This window comes from Lactuca saligna, chromosome 7 (assembly GCF_052625555.1).
Source record: "Lactuca saligna cultivar CGN05327 chromosome 7, ASM5262555v1, whole genome shotgun sequence".
NCBI lineage: Eukaryota > Viridiplantae > Streptophyta > Magnoliopsida > Asterales > Asteraceae > Lactuca > Lactuca saligna.
Genome location: NC_136423.1, coordinates 43,301,991 through 43,317,865, shown reverse-complemented (window position 1 = coordinate 43,317,865; position 15,875 = coordinate 43,301,991). Strand labels below are relative to the sequence as shown.

The following is a 15,875-nucleotide window of genomic DNA, read 5'->3' as shown; positions in this document are numbered from 1 at the left end:
TACTGGGGATTCGAAAGAATCTTGTGTCTGAAATTGTTTTAAATAATTGTGGTTATAAAGAAGTATTAGAAAACGACAAGTGTATCTTGTGAAGACATGGTTCTTTTATGGGATTTGGATATGTATGCAATGGATTCTAAGACTTAATATTAATTATCCTTTTATTGATAGTTCTGTTTGCATGGCTTTTACTAGTACTAGCAATAATTTTAATAAATCTGAATTATCGCATGCTAGACTAGAACACATTCATAACAAGAGATAAAAAGACATGTCTAAAATGAATTTAATTCCTGCGTTTGATATGGAAAATAATGAAAAATGTAAAACATGCATGCTAACTAAAATCACTAGACAACCTTTCAAAGATGTTGCTAGGGAAAGCAAGGTGTTGGATCTTACACATAGTGATTTATGTGATTTCCATGCAACACCTTATCTTGGAAACAAAAGGTATGTTGTTACTTTTATTGATGATGCATCTAGATATTGTTATGTCTATTTGCTATATTCTAAGGATGAATCACTTCATAAATTTATAATTGATAAACAATAAGTTGAGCTTCATAAAAATGAATTATTAAAAGTATTGCCCACTGATAGAGGTGGTGAGTATTAAGATCCAGTTTATTTTGAATCAACTGGAGTAATACATCAAATTGCATCTCCTTATACACCATAACAAAATGGTGTAGCTAAAATGAAGAATACGACTTTGAAAGAAATGGTTAATTCCATGTTGTCCTATTCTCGATTAAGTGAAGTGTTTTGGAGTGAGGCAATGTTAAATACATGTTACATTTTGAATAGAACTCCAAATAAAAGGAGTAAGAATAATCCTTATGAACCTTGGTGTAAAAAGGTACCAAATTTGAGTTATCTTAAAGTTTGGGGATGTAAAGCAGTTGTAAGGCTCACTGAACCCAAAAGGAAAACATTGGATGAGAGAAGTATAGATTGTATCTTTAATGGATATGTTGAGTATTACAAAGCATATAGGTTCTATGTTATAGAATCTAATGAGTATGTATCTGTAAACACTGTGATAGAGTCAATAGATGTTATTTTTGATGAAGAAAGATTTACATCTATACCTAGACCAAGGGACATGATTTATCAACCTTTTAGCAAGAGTATTAGTCAAGCTAATTCTATTTCTGGTGGTGCAAGTTATGTACCTGAACCTAGGAAAAGCACACGAGTTAGAAAAGCTAAGTCTTTTGGATCTTATTTTCAACTTTATTTGGTTCAAGGAACAAGGAACGAGACTATATCTCAAAATCAATATTGTTTTAATATTGAGGAGGATCCAAAGACTTTTAGTGAAGCTATGACATCTAGGGATATTCATTTCTGGAAAGAAGCAATTCAGGATGAGATTGGTTCTATCATGCATAACAATACTTAGGTATTGTTAGATTTACCTCCTGGTTGCAAGGAATTTGGAAGTAAGTGGATCCTCAAAAGAAAAATGAAGGTGGATGGAACAATTGATAAGTATAAATCCAAATTGGTTATTCAAGGCTTTAAGCAAAAAGAAGGCATTGACTTCTTTGATACTTATGTTGCTGTTGCTAGAATTTCCACTATTTGATTATTGTTTGCTCTTGTAGTTATAGATAATCTTGCGATTCAACAAATGGATGTGAAAACTGCATTCTTGAATGGTCACTTAGATGAGGAAATTTACATGAAACAACCTGAAGGGTTTGTTATTCCTGGAAATGAACACAAAGTGTGCAAGTTGAAGAAATCATTATATGGTTTAAAACAAGAACCAAAATAATTGCATCAAAAGTTTGATGATGTTGTTTTATCTAATGGTTTTGCATTAAACCAAGATGACAAGTCGTATATAGCAAATTTGATACTTTTGGTAAAGGAGTCATGATTTGTTTATATGTAGATGATATGTTGATTTTTGGTACTGATTTAGAAGAAGTTGGAAAATCCAAGAAATTTTTATCATCCAGTTTTGATATGAAAGACATGGGGTAGGCTGAGGTAATTCTTGGTATAAGAATTAGAAAAGGAAACAATGGGATTTGAATTTCTAAATCTCATTATAGCGAGAAGATATTGAAAATGTTTAACTTTGAGAATCGTTCTCGTGTTAGCACTCCTATAGATCCTAGTCTTAAGATTCTCCCTAATAAAGGATCTCCAGTGTCTCAACTTGAATACTCAAGGGCTATTAGATGTCTAATATATGCCATGATTAGTACTAGGCCTGATATAGCATATGTCGTGGGAAGACTTAGTAGATATACTAGTAATCCTAGTTCACATCATTGGTAAGAAGTAATTAGAGTATTCAAGTATTTGAAAGGGACCATAAATTATGGTTTAACTTATAGTAGATATCCTTCGGTTTTGGAAGGTTATTCAGATACCAGCTGGATTAACAACTTATCGAATCACTCATCTACTAGTGGTTGGGTGTTTCTTCTTAGAGGAGGTGTCATTTCTTGGGCATCCAAGATACAAACTTGTATTACTAACTCAACCATGGAATATGAGTTTATTGCATTGTCTGCTGATAGTAAAGAAGTTGAGTCGCTAAGGAATTTGATTTATGGAATTCCACTCTGGCCAAAACCGATATCTACCATTTCTATCAGGTGTGATAGTGCGATAACCTTGCTAAGGCTTATAGGCAAGTGTAAAATGAGAACTCTAGACATTTAGGTGTTATACAAAGCATGATTCGTGAGCTTATCATGACTGGTGTGATACATGTGGAGTTTGTAAGAACTCAGTTGAATTTGGCCGATCATCTAACCAAAGGGTTAGCAAAAAATCTTATACACAAGGCAGCTGTAGGGATGGATTTAAAGTCCACTTTTATCATAATCCCAAGTAATGAAATATTAGATGTTGAATGCAATGTGGAAAGCTTGATATTTGAAGACTGGAACACATTTTATCATAATCCCAAGGTATGTGTTCAGTACTGCAAGTTAAGGAGGTTGAAATTTTACTTCTTAATAGTTTTTTGAAAAACTGCTTTTGTAGGTTCAAGAACAAAAGAACTACCTATATAAGCATGAAGTTTAGCTTCTTCAAGAAGTTGGGACTTGAATTTGATATGATTATCGAAGGATGGGACACAAGCTAGTAAAATATAGTGTCAAGTTAGAACTTTGAGAATGTAAAATGTTGTGTATATTAACTTCATGTATTCACTTAAAATAGAAAGGGTTCAATCCTTAGTGACACCGTGATATTTGAATATTTGGAATGAGTAATATACTAATGTGAAATTCAGTCGTCACGATATTTCATTTACGCATCAGTTTGTTGTTATGTTTTTTGTTTTAAATTAATCAAGATTACACTTAAATGGGATGGTTTGTTGGTGATTTGTTTCCCTAATGTGATTTAAGTGTAATGCGATTACTTTGTTGACAAAAAGTGATCATGATAAGTATTAGACAAGTAACGAAGGTGTGGAGTGCACACTTGTTTAAGTTTATTCAAGATTAAAAGTAGACTATCATTTAGGGGCGAAGCCCCTGGATAAATGGGGGTCCGGGGGCAGCGGCCATAGCTTGGTCTAAGGCGCGGCAGCCCGTGGCTGGGACCGATGTATTATAAAATGCATAAGAAATATAAATTTAGAATATTTGAGCCGTTTTTTGGATTGGTAATAATCTTTATATAAAATCTGGATTTATGATAGTTTTTTTACTGTTGCTAAACTGTTTTATGACAGTTTTGACAATTTTCATACAAAGGTGGTATTTAACCAATTTTGGTTAGTTTTTTGTGGTACTTACAAAATTCATATGTCTCATTCTCTATTCTTTTCTCTTAGGAGTCTTATCCAATCAAATATTAGGGAGTACCGCCCAATATTTTGATTTGATAGTGAAATCACAATTCTCAGAATATCCAAGTTCCTTTATTACCCTGAAATTTGAACAGACCATATATTTCATAGAATATAAACCTTTTTAAGGTAATTAAATATGGTTAGAAAAGTGCATGTTGTTGGTTAATTGACCTTGATGGATCTTTTTTAAAAGGACAGTGTAAAGGAGAAATTCTAAATGCTGTAAGAAGAGATGCAAAAAACCAAGTTTACATGATAACTTGGGTTCTTGTGGACATAGAAAAAAAAGCTTCATTGGAAATGTTTTATGGATATTCTAAATGAGGATCTTGGAGTATAAGATGGAAGGGGTTTACGCACTATTTTAATCAACATAAGGCACTCTCTAAATGTTTTTGTCTTATATATATATATATATATATATATATATATATATATATATATATATATATATATATATATATATATATATTAATTGGACATTTTGAGTAATATGTTATATATGCCAATTATAGGGGATACTTGAATCATCAAAGGATATATTGTCATGTGTGGAACACATGTATTGTGCTAGGTACATATAGGCCAATTTTTGGAAGGTATATAGTGGGTTAAAGTTTAAAACAAGTTCTAAGATGCTGATACATCTCCTGTAGAGGAGAAATTCTTAGTGAAAATGTAGAAAATTAAAAGTGTGAGTACCGATGCTACTTGTTAAATGTGACTTGAACAATTAGAGCATTTTGAAGGAGCATTTGAGTTCAATGAAGCACTTGGGATTCATGGAGCATGTGACAAAGGAACAAGTTACCTGAGAAGGGAATGGATCATCAGACAAAGGAACGGATCAAGTGACAAAGGAATACATCTTCCAAAATGGGTTAAGGAGCAACTTGGAGCAAATAGAGCAACTTAGAGCAAATTGGAGCAACATGGAGTAAGATGTTTCACCATCCAAGTAGAGTTACGTCATCCATATGGATTTTGCGCCAAGTAGATATAAGTTGCACCATCCTTAGGGATTTTACGTCAAAGGGAATCATCATGCGCAATAAGGAAGGGTGTTGCGCCATATGGGAGAGGTTGCGCCATATTGAAGAGGAGTTGCGCCAAATAGGAGTTGTTGCACCAAATTGTAAGGTGTTGTACCATTTTGGTTCCATGATCAGCTATGATATACCTGATGAGTTACAATGTCCTCTATGATGCTCAAAATTTTGTGATGCTCAAGGAATAATCCATGTTGTGCCACCATGATAGATGTTGGGCCATTCGTGTTCTTGATGGGCTACATGTGCATCATTATGCTCCAATATGGCTCATGGTTCTCCATCATGCGCGTTGCAAATACTCATGTGTTTTATGTCATGGAAGGATGTTCTAGAAGCTACTACATGGAAAATTATGATTGGTTGAAACATTTCATGGGCCTATAGGACAATAGGCTTCGCCAATTAGGGTTTTAGGTTTGATTGCTCAAGTATAAATATTGATGCATGCTAAGTCATTTGTGTGCATTTGCCTTGGCTAAGTAGAAGGGGTTTACGCACTATTTTTAATCAACATAAGGAAACCTACTCGTGGGTGTAGCTTGCCTTGGTTGAACACGTAAATACTATGTCTTGTGTGTGTTTGGTTTTGCTAGTTATCTGCTTTACTTCCTAACAAGTGGTACCAGGGCTTCGGTTTGTGTTCCTATGATTGAAGATGTCTACTCATAACTTTGATATGGAGAAGTTAAATGGTTCACATCAGTGGAAGGTAAATTTGAGGGATCTTCTAGTTCAACAAGGATATACAACATCACTGGAAGGAGAGGCAAAACTGCTAAAGGACATGGCAGTTTAAAATAAGGTAGACATTTTTACGAAGGCACATAATGCATTCTGTTGAGTTTGACATTTGAATTCCTGAGGGAGACTGTGGATCCTACAACTGCTTCTGGGCTGTGGGAGAAACCTTATGACAAGTACCAAAACAACTCTATTACGAACAAGTTGCATTAGAAGCAATAGTTGTACACTCTCTGAATCTTTGAAAGTTCCCAAGTGAAATATCATATGGATAACTTCAATCACATCATCTTGGATCTACAAAGGGTTGATGTGAAGATTGAAGATGAAGATCATACACTCATTCTCTTATGTTCTCTTCCAAACTTATATAATAATTTATTTGATACCATGCACTATAGTATGACAATGATCGATGTGAATGATGTGATAGATTCTTTGATTTCCAAGGAACTGAAAAGATAAATTTCAGTTGGAGAAGAGGTGTCCAGTTACAAGTTGTTCACAGGGAGAGGAATGAAAAAACAAAGGAAAGCTGAAACAGAGGGAGATCATGTTCAAAATCGAAGTCTAAGGGTTTATCAAATGTGAAATGTTATAATTGCAAATAGAAGGTTCACTTCAAGGAAAATTGTCTTCAACCGAAGAATGGAATGTTTAAGAATGAATCAAGTAGCAAAAACATTGATGTTGTGGTTCAGGAGAGTTCAAATAAAGGGGACGATGGTGAGGTACTAACTGTAAGTACATCAAGTTTTGTAGATTCTTGGGTTATGGATTCAGGAGCATCCGGTCACATGACATAAAATCGTGACTGGTTTTACTCATTTAAAGAGTGGAATGACACAGTAAAGATGGGTAATGACTGTGTGTAACATCCCAAAAATACGGTCCAAAAATTTTGTTTAACAACATTTAAGAAAAACCATCATTCATCAAAATCATAATAAAATCATAAGTCATTCCTAAAACATCATATCAAAATACTATATCAAATACATGTGTCAAAGCATCAGAGTCTAAAACATCTCAGGGTATAAACTGTGGTGTGTGTCACGCAGTCATCCCAAGCTCTTCCCATAGCTAGTAGAGATACCTAAAACCAAAACTGAATATTGTAAGCATGAAGTTTATTGAGGCTCCCCAAGATACCACATACCATATACATAATATGAAACTAGGAGATATGGGGCCCGCCTACACTCATACGGAATCGGGCTCTGCCCACACTTCGTTGTCTAGGAGATTTGGGCCCCGCCCACACTCCACGGTCTAGGAGATTTGGGTCCCGCCTACACTCCACTGTCTAGGTGAATCGGGCCTCGCCCAAACTCTGCTACTAACATGCATGCAAGTATCACATAGAAAATAAGTATATATATTCCTATTAAGTAGTCGCATGTATATACTCAAATAATACTATGGGATTCGGCCCCTGCCCACACTCGGCTACTATGAGATTCAGGCCCCGCCCACATTCAGCTACTAACATATCACATACATGGGCTGCCCTTGGTACCGTAGACTCGTTCCTACTGAAGGAAACTCACCTCAAAAAGTTGACTACTGAAATATCGAGTGAGGAATCTCCGATGGCTGCTCCAACGACTCTCCGACTATCAATATCACAATAACACTTAGTCAAAATCTAATAATTTTCCTTAGGTTAAAATGACCATTTTACTCCTAGTCAAAGTCAACGCTTTGGTCAAAGTCAACTTTATGGTTGACCCAAATCATCGAGTTGTTCCATCAACTCATTGAGTCTTAGAATCCTGTAATCACAATCTAACTCGTCGAGTCACCTCCCTGAGTCACCAAGTTCCCTGGCTACTCATCGTCGTGATTTATCGAATCGACTCGTCGAGTTCTATTTTAAGCTAAAACGGGACAAATCAGCCCAACTCTTCGAGTTCTTCCAAGGACTCGATGAGTTCCTCTATCTGTTTGGACATTTTAATAGATTAAGTGTCTACTCTCCAAATCCAACATCCATACTTCATCTACACACTTGAAATTATCTTTTAAGGGAAAAGTTTCCAACTTTACCCATTAATAACCCTTCTTAATGGGTTTAGCTAAAACCTTAGTTCTTTTAGGATATATATCTTTGTGCAAAGGCCTTATTAATCCAAACCAAAGCATGAAAAGCCATATGTAGGTCCTAGATACTAAAATAACAGGTAAAGCCCCAAACTTTCCTTCCATGCATGGCCTTTTGGGCTCAAAACACCATAACAACACCTTAGATCTTGCATGGGGGCTTCAATGGCATAAATTTTTCACCTTTATTCCTTAACAACCTTAATAATCATAGGTCTGAAAGGATCCTAGATTGGGACATTCAAATCCCAATGTTCAAGTTTCTTGGACCAAAACCCTCAAAAAGTGGAGATAATGAGATCTAAAGCATAAATAATCAAGTTAGAGACTTGATTAGCAGAAATTGAAGGGAGGGAAGGAAGTCTCTGGATCTACTATCTTCTCCTTGAACTGTCTAGCTCCTTCTTATTCTTTTTCAAGGTTTAAGAACACACAAGATTACTCAAAAATGGCTCACACACTTACAAAATGCTCTAGGGTTTCGTGGATTAGGGTTTAGGACTTAATGGATGGAAATTAGGCCATAAGGTGGGGATTAATTTGCTTAAATAAGGTTCAAAACCCTAAAATTAGGGTTTCATTCTGGCAGATCTACTCGCTAAGTTGAGGGCTCTTAACTCTTTGGGTATATGGCTTAAAACCCGCGTCCAATCTCGTTTCTACTGGACGAGTCTGGGGCTCCCAACTCGTCGAGTAGCTCTACAAAATAAATAAATTTCACCAGGAATGAGACGTTACAATTCTTCCCCACTTGACTTAGACTTCATCATCGAAGTCTGCTGCATCTTGCAACAACTCTGGGTAGTGCTCCTTCGTCTCCTCCTTGGGCTCCAAAGTCCACTCTGAACCCCTGTGGTGCTGCCACTGCACCCTTACCAACTCAACTCTCTTGTTCCTCAACTCCTTCTTATTATTGAGAGTAGCTACTGGTCTCTCAATGAAATTTAGGCTATCGTCAACCTAAATGTCCTCTAGAGGCACAATCACTGAGTCGTCCACTAAGCAATTCTACAACTGAGAAACATCGAACTTGATGTGGATCTGGCTGAGAGCTAGGGGGTCCAATCAGTACGCCACCTTGCCCACCCAGGCTATGACCCTGAAAGGGTCGATATACCTGGGGCCCAGCTTACCCCGCTTCGAGAACCGGATGGCACCTTTCCAAGGTGACACCTTCAGGAGGACCATGTTGCCCACCTGAAACTCCAAGTATTAATGCCACTTGTAGCTTGCTCCGGACCTATCAGATTTGTTCTGAACCTACCGGATTTGTTCTGTAGTCTTAAGTACTACCTCAATACTCCCCATGACTCTCTAAGAGACCTCGCCCCAACAGATTGGGGTCTTACACTTCCTCCTGTAGAGAATCTCGAAGGGAGGTTGGTCTATGCTCACATCGTAACTGTTGTTATATGAAAATGCCACTAACGAAAGATACATATCCCAACTGCCATCAAAATCCAAAACACATGTGAGTGGCATGTCCTCAAGACTCTGTATTGTCCTATGGCTCTGTTCATCCGTCTGAGGGTGGAAAGCAGTGCTGAAGTGGAGACGAGTACCCATCTCGTCATGAAACCGCTTCCAAAATCTAGAAATGAAACGAACATCACAGTCTAACACCACTGAGACAGACACTCCATGTCGTGCCACTATCTCACAGACATAAATATTCGCCAGCTTCTCAGTCGATATGCTCTCCTGGATCAGGATAAAATGAGCACTATTATTCAACCGATCCATGCTAACCTATATCGAACAAAATCCACATGCGGTCTTGGGAAGCTTAGTTATGAAGTCTATGGTGATATCTTCCCATTTCCATACGGGAATGTATAATAGTTGCATCTTGTCGTGGGGCCTCTGGTGTTGTACCTTAACCTTCCTACATGTCAAGCATCTCTCCAGATACCAGGCTACATCCCGCTTCATGCAGGGCAACCAGTAATCAGGACGAAGATCTCTGTGCATCTTTGTCGCCCTGTGATGGATGGAGAACCTGGATTTGTGGGACTCATCCATCAGGATCTTCCGTACTCCACCCCAATATGGTACCCAGACCCTCCCATGCAGGTCAACAACCCACAACTATCGTAATCAAATAAGGCCACCTAGCCTATGATCCGCTCACTTCTGGTGCTCCACCTTTAGGCCATCGGCCTACGCCTCTCTAATCTACTCTGGCAATGGAGTAATCACTGTCATCCTCAGACAGATGTCTCGAATCGAAGCCGCTACTACCTTGTGACTCAGGGCATCGGCCACCATATTAGCCTTACCCGGGTGGTAAATGATGTCACAACTATAATCCTTCACCACATCTAACCACCGATGCTCCCTCATGTTCTGGTTTGGCTGATCCATAAGGTACCTAAAACTCTTGTAGTCCGTGTAAATGGTACAACGGACCCCATAAAGGTAATGTTTCCAAATCTTGAGGGTAAAAACCACAACCCCTAACTCTAGATCATGTGTCGGATAGTTAGCCTCGTGGGGCTTCAACTGCCTCGAAGCGTAAGCTATCACGTGACCCCGCTGCATCAATACCGCACCCATGCGCATGATTGAAGCGTCAGAGTAAACTATAAATTCATTAAATCCCTCCGGTAAAGTAAAAATCGCTTCCTCGCATAACCACTGCCTAAGGGTCTCGAAGGCTGCTTGTTCCTCAGGCCCCCAATGGAAGGTCACCGACTTATTGGTCAGTCGGGTCAAAGGAACAACAATTTTGGAGAAGTATTGAATAAATCTCCAGTAATAACCTGCTAGACCTAGGAAACTCCGAATCTCAGTTGCAGACCTCAGAATATCCCACTGCATCACTGCCTCTATCTTTGTCGGATCTACCAAAATACCCTTTTGGTTGAAAAGGTGCCCAAGGAACTGCACCTCACGCAACCAGAACTCACACTTGGAGAACTTTGCAGAAAGTCTCTCCCTCCTCAGAGTCTCCAGCACCTCCCTCAGGTGCTTGTCATGCTGCTCCTGGGTCTTGGAATAGACCAAGATATCATCGATGAAGACTATCATAGACCGATCTAGCATTGGTCTGTACACGCGGTTCATGAGGTCCATGAACGTGGCTGGATCATTGGTGAGCCCAAACGGCGTTACCAAAAACTCATAGTAACCATAGAGAGTCCTAAAACATGTCTTGTGCACATCCTCATCCCTGACTCACATCTGGTGATGACCTGGCCGTAGATAAATCTTGGAGAACCAAGATTCACCCTGTAGTTGGTAAAACAAATCATCGATCCTCAAGAAGGGATAATGGTTCTTCACCATTACCTTGTTCAGTTATCATTATTCTATATACATGCGATGTGACCCGTCCTTCTTCTTCAAAAACAAGATCAGGGCTCCCCATGGTGAACTGCTTGGCCTGATGAATCCCTTGTATAGCAGCTCTTGTAGCTACGTGGACAACTCTTGCATCTCAGTAGGAACGAATCAATATGGTGCTTTGGCTATCAGAGCCACACCAGGGACTAAGTCAATCCTAAACTCAACCTATCTCTCTAGAGGTACCACAGGTAAATCCTCTGGGAATACTTTCGGGTACTCTCACACTACCCTTGTATCGCCTTACCCTTATCTCGGATATCCATGACATGGACGATGTAACCCGTGCAATCCTGCTGAGTATAGCACCTCGCCCTCGCTGTTGAACATAAGGGTCAGTCCACCTTGCGACCTCTGGCCCTGAATCACTAACTCTCTCCCATAGGAGAGTGAACCCTCACTAGTTGTTGCTCGTTGTCGATCACCACCCCATTGGTGCTCAATCAATCCATACCGATTATAACCTTATTCCCTTGCAGGGGAATAGGGACTAGTTACATAGAAAACTGCTCATCAAACAACTGCAGTGTACATCCTCAGTGAACCCTCGCAACTATGATGGTCCTATCATATGCTATCTCTACATCAAGTGGGCAATACAACTCTGTTGAAGCTCCTACGAATCACTTGTAGAGCACAAGCGACACAAAAGATCGGGTAGCCCCCGAATCAAACAATACTAGAGTAGATATACTGTTCACAAGGAATGATCCCGTAACGACATTAGGAGCTGCACACGCCTCCTATGCTGTCAACTAGAATGCTCTGCTCTTCACCACTAGTGTCTCTTCTGGCCCTGATGGCCATATGTAATCCTCAATGTAGCAGGGGCGGGTGTCATCGCCTTCCCTGCTGCTAAACTCGGACACTACGACCTATTATAGCCCCTATGGTTGCACTGAAAGCAAATCCGATCAGATGATCTGATGGTGGTGGTAGCAGTACAATCCTTGCTGACATATCTAGTTTGGACGCACATGAAGTAGCCTGAACTACCCGCCTTACACGGCCCATCGTTTCCCTTGTTACACTTTCCGCAGAGGCCTCACCCCTGCTGGCCCTTCTACCAGGAATCTACCTTGGGCTTTTTGCCCGAGCCCTCCACACCAGGCACCGACTTTGGCTTCCTCTTCCTATCTATCTATAAATCTATCTCTCTCATGAACCCTAGCAATCATATCCTCTAGTGTCTTGCAGCTGGAGGGGCTCAAAAAATGGCGAATATCACTCCGCAATATTTTATGATATCGGGCCTTCTTCATTTCCTCGTATGCCACGTACTGTGGAATGAGAAGGTCCCTCTCTATAAACTTGGTAGTGATCTTTTCCAATGTCTCTGTCATCTATTCAAGATCGTGGAACTCCCTAGCTAGTTGTTGCACCTTAATCACATGTTCAAACTCAACCCTGAACCTGGCCGAAAAATCACTCCAGGTTATCGCATCTAAAACCGCATCATCCCCAATGACTCGTCTGACTTCCTCCCACCAGTCATGTTCCCTGTCCTTCAGAAGACAGGACGCAAGTCGAACCTTTTCCCCCTCGGGACATCTACTAGTGTGGAATGGGTTGGCGACATCCGCCAACCATCTAGTGCGCGTAATGGGTTCTCGAGCCTCATGGTAATTGAGAGCTCTACAAGCTTTGAACTACCTGAAGGTCAGTGTGTGCGACACCATCATGGCTGCCACCTCAGTATGGAAAGCACTCAATCTCCAATCTAGAAGCTCCAAAATACCCTCCTTAATCATGTCGAAGATCACAGGAGTTTAATCCAGGATACTGTGTGTGATATCAGAGGAGATGAACTCCCTAGTCTGATCGTCTAGCTTCTCGGCTCCTGAGCCTGAGCATGATCCCTCACCGTCGCATGAACTGCTGACTGGTCTAGTGCATAGTGTCACGATACTCACAAAATACACCACAACAAGAACCAGAGTGTTCACCATAACTCAAGGGATCACACAGACTACAAGTTTCCTTGTTTCATCTCAGACTTCCTTGATTCGAGTACGGATCCTATGCTTTCAGTAGTACGGGCCCATACTACCTCCCACATCTATCCCTACTTTCCTCAAGAACTGCCTTGACTTCAAAAAGTCCCTTCTACTACTAATGCTTCACACGCTAATCTCATCCTAGGCTTGCCCTAGGGTATTCACCAATCCACTCTCCGCCATTAATTGCATAAGAAGTCCCTACTACCCCCTAACTAGCTCACGAATACCATTACATATCACTAAGACTAGATGATTCTTTGAATTAAAGGTCCCACCCTACAAGGGTTAGACTCAAATGAGAGCTGTGAAATAAGGCTAAACCTAACCTTCTGAAATTATTTAATCCTCGCAACATGTAACTTAACATATTGGTTTACTAGTTAGTAAAAGATAACTAGAACTCCTAAATAAACATAGCAAGCAACATTCAACAATTGAGTACACATAATAGAGCATCTTCTTATCAGGCCATCATACTTACAAATTTGTTCTAGCATGCAATTCATAAAGCTGATACATATAATAGGCACATAAAGCATCCATCATAGATCCTTAGCCCTAATCTAGCATACAGTTCTCAAAAACATATCATAACATAACTTTAATGGGTAATTTGGGAAATTTCATACCAAGTCCCTTTTCTCTTTTTAAAATTATTTTCTATTTTTAGAGTTCTTTTTATAAAAATGATTTTCTTTTGAAAAATTTCATACCAAGTTCTCCGTTTGAGTTCAGACACACTCGAGATTGTGCCTGAATCCCTCAAACCAAGGTTCTGATACCAACTTGTAACATCCTAAAAATATGATCAAAAAATTTTGTTTAAAAAAACATTTAAGAAAAACCATAATTCAGCAACCTCATAATAAAATCACAAGACATTCAGATATTATCATATCAAAATACTATATCAAATCCATGTGTCAAAGCATCAGAGTCTAAAACATCCCAAGCTATAAACTATGGTGTGTGTCATGTAGTCACCCCGAGTTCTTCCCCTTGCTAGTGGAGGTACCTGAAACCAAAATTGAAAATTGTAAGTACGAAGCTTTGTGAGTCTCCTCAAACTACCACATACCATACACATAACACGCAACTAGGAGATACGGTCCCCGCCCACTCTTATGGAGATTCTGGCCCCTCCCACACTCTGTTGTCTCATAGATTCGGGACCCGCCCACACTCTATTGTCTAGGAGATTCGGTCCCCGCCCACACTCCGATGTCTAGGATATTCGGGCCCCACCCACACTGTGTTGTCTAGGAGATTCCCCCCCCCCCCCCCCCCGGCACTCCACTGCTAACATGCATATAAGTATCATACAGACAACAAATATATCTATTCCTATCAAGCAGTCACATATATATACTCAAATGATACTACAAGATTCGGGCCCTATGCACACTCAATTACTATAAGATTCGGGGCCTGCCCACACTCAGCTACTAACATATCACATACACAGGCCATCCTTGGTGTCGTAGACTCGTTCCTACTAAAGGAAACCCACCTCACAAAGCTGACTGCTGAAATCTCGAGTGAGGAATCTCTGACGGCTACTCCAACAACTCCTGGGCTATCAATATCATAATAACAACGAGTCAAAACCTAATAATCTTCCTTAGGGCAAAATGACCATTTTACCATAGTCAATGTTAACGCTTTGGTAAAAGTTAACATTATGGTTGACCCAACTTTCCGAGTTGCTCCATCAACTCATCGAGTCCTAGAATCATTTAATCATGATCTAACTCGCCGAGTCACCTCCTCGACTCACCGACTTCCCTAGCTACTCATCGTCACGATTTATCAAATCAACTTGTCGAGTCCCCTCACCTACTCGTTGAGCTCTATCTTAAGTGAAAATGGTACAAGTCAGCCCAACTTGTCGAGTTCCTCTAAGGACTCAAATATTTCCTCTGTGTGTTTGGCCATTTTAACAAATTAAGCCTCTACTCTCAAAATCCAATGTCCATACTTCATCTACACATTGGAAATGATCTTTTAAGGGTAACGTTTCCAACTTTACCCATTTATAACCCTTGTTGATGGGTTTAGCTAAAACCCTAGTTCTTTGTGAAAAGGCCTTATTACTCCAAACCAAAGCTTGAAAACCCAGATCTAGGTCGTAGATACTAAAATAACAAGTACAACCTCAGACTTTCCTTCCATGCATGGCATTTAGGGCTCAAAAGGCCATAACAACACCTTAGAGCTTGCATGGAGGCTTCAATGGCATAAATTTTGCACCTCTATGTCTTAAAACCCTTAATGATCCCATATCTGAAAGGATCCTAGCTTAGGACGTCTAAATCCGAAGTTTCAAGCTTCTTGGAGCAAACACTCAAAAAGTGGACATAATGAGATCTAAAGAACAAATGATCAAGTTAAAGACTTGATTAATAGGAAGTGAAGGGGGAGGGAAGGAAGTCTCTGGATCTACTATCTTCTCCTTGAACCCTCTAGCTCCTTCTTCTTCTTCAAGCTTCAAGAACACACAAGATTACTCAAAAATGGCTCACACACTCACAAAATGCTCTAGGGTTTTGTTGATTGGGGTTAGGGTTTCATTCTAGCAGACCTACTCGCCGATTTGAGGGCTCTCTACTCATCGAGTGGACGGTTTAAACTAACATCCAATCTCGATTCTACTTGACGATTATGGGGCTCCCAACTTGTTGTGTAGCTTTATAAAATAAACAAATTACATTTATTTCTAAATGTAACAACAAATTTGATTATATTTATAAATAAAACCAAACATTACAATACTAAGCTATTACATTTATCTTAGTTTAC

The 15,875-nt window shown here is 39.6% G+C and overlaps 1 protein-coding gene across 1 annotated transcript; it reads left to right on the top strand.

Annotated features, from left to right (window-relative positions):
* Positions 1-700: 700 nt before the first annotated feature.
* On the top strand, positions 701-1,408 carry LOC145006877 (uncharacterized). The gene has a single exon (XM_078965903.1). It carries the CDS (start codon positions 701-703, stop codon positions 1,406-1,408), a length of 708 nt encoding a protein of 235 aa, XP_078822029.1.
* Positions 1,409-15,875: the final 14,467 nt, after the last annotated feature.

Coding starts and splice junctions, on each gene's coding strand:
- LOC145006877 (XM_078965903.1), top strand. CDS start 701: ATGAAGAATACGACTTTGAAAGAAATGGTTAATTCCATGTTGTCCTAT.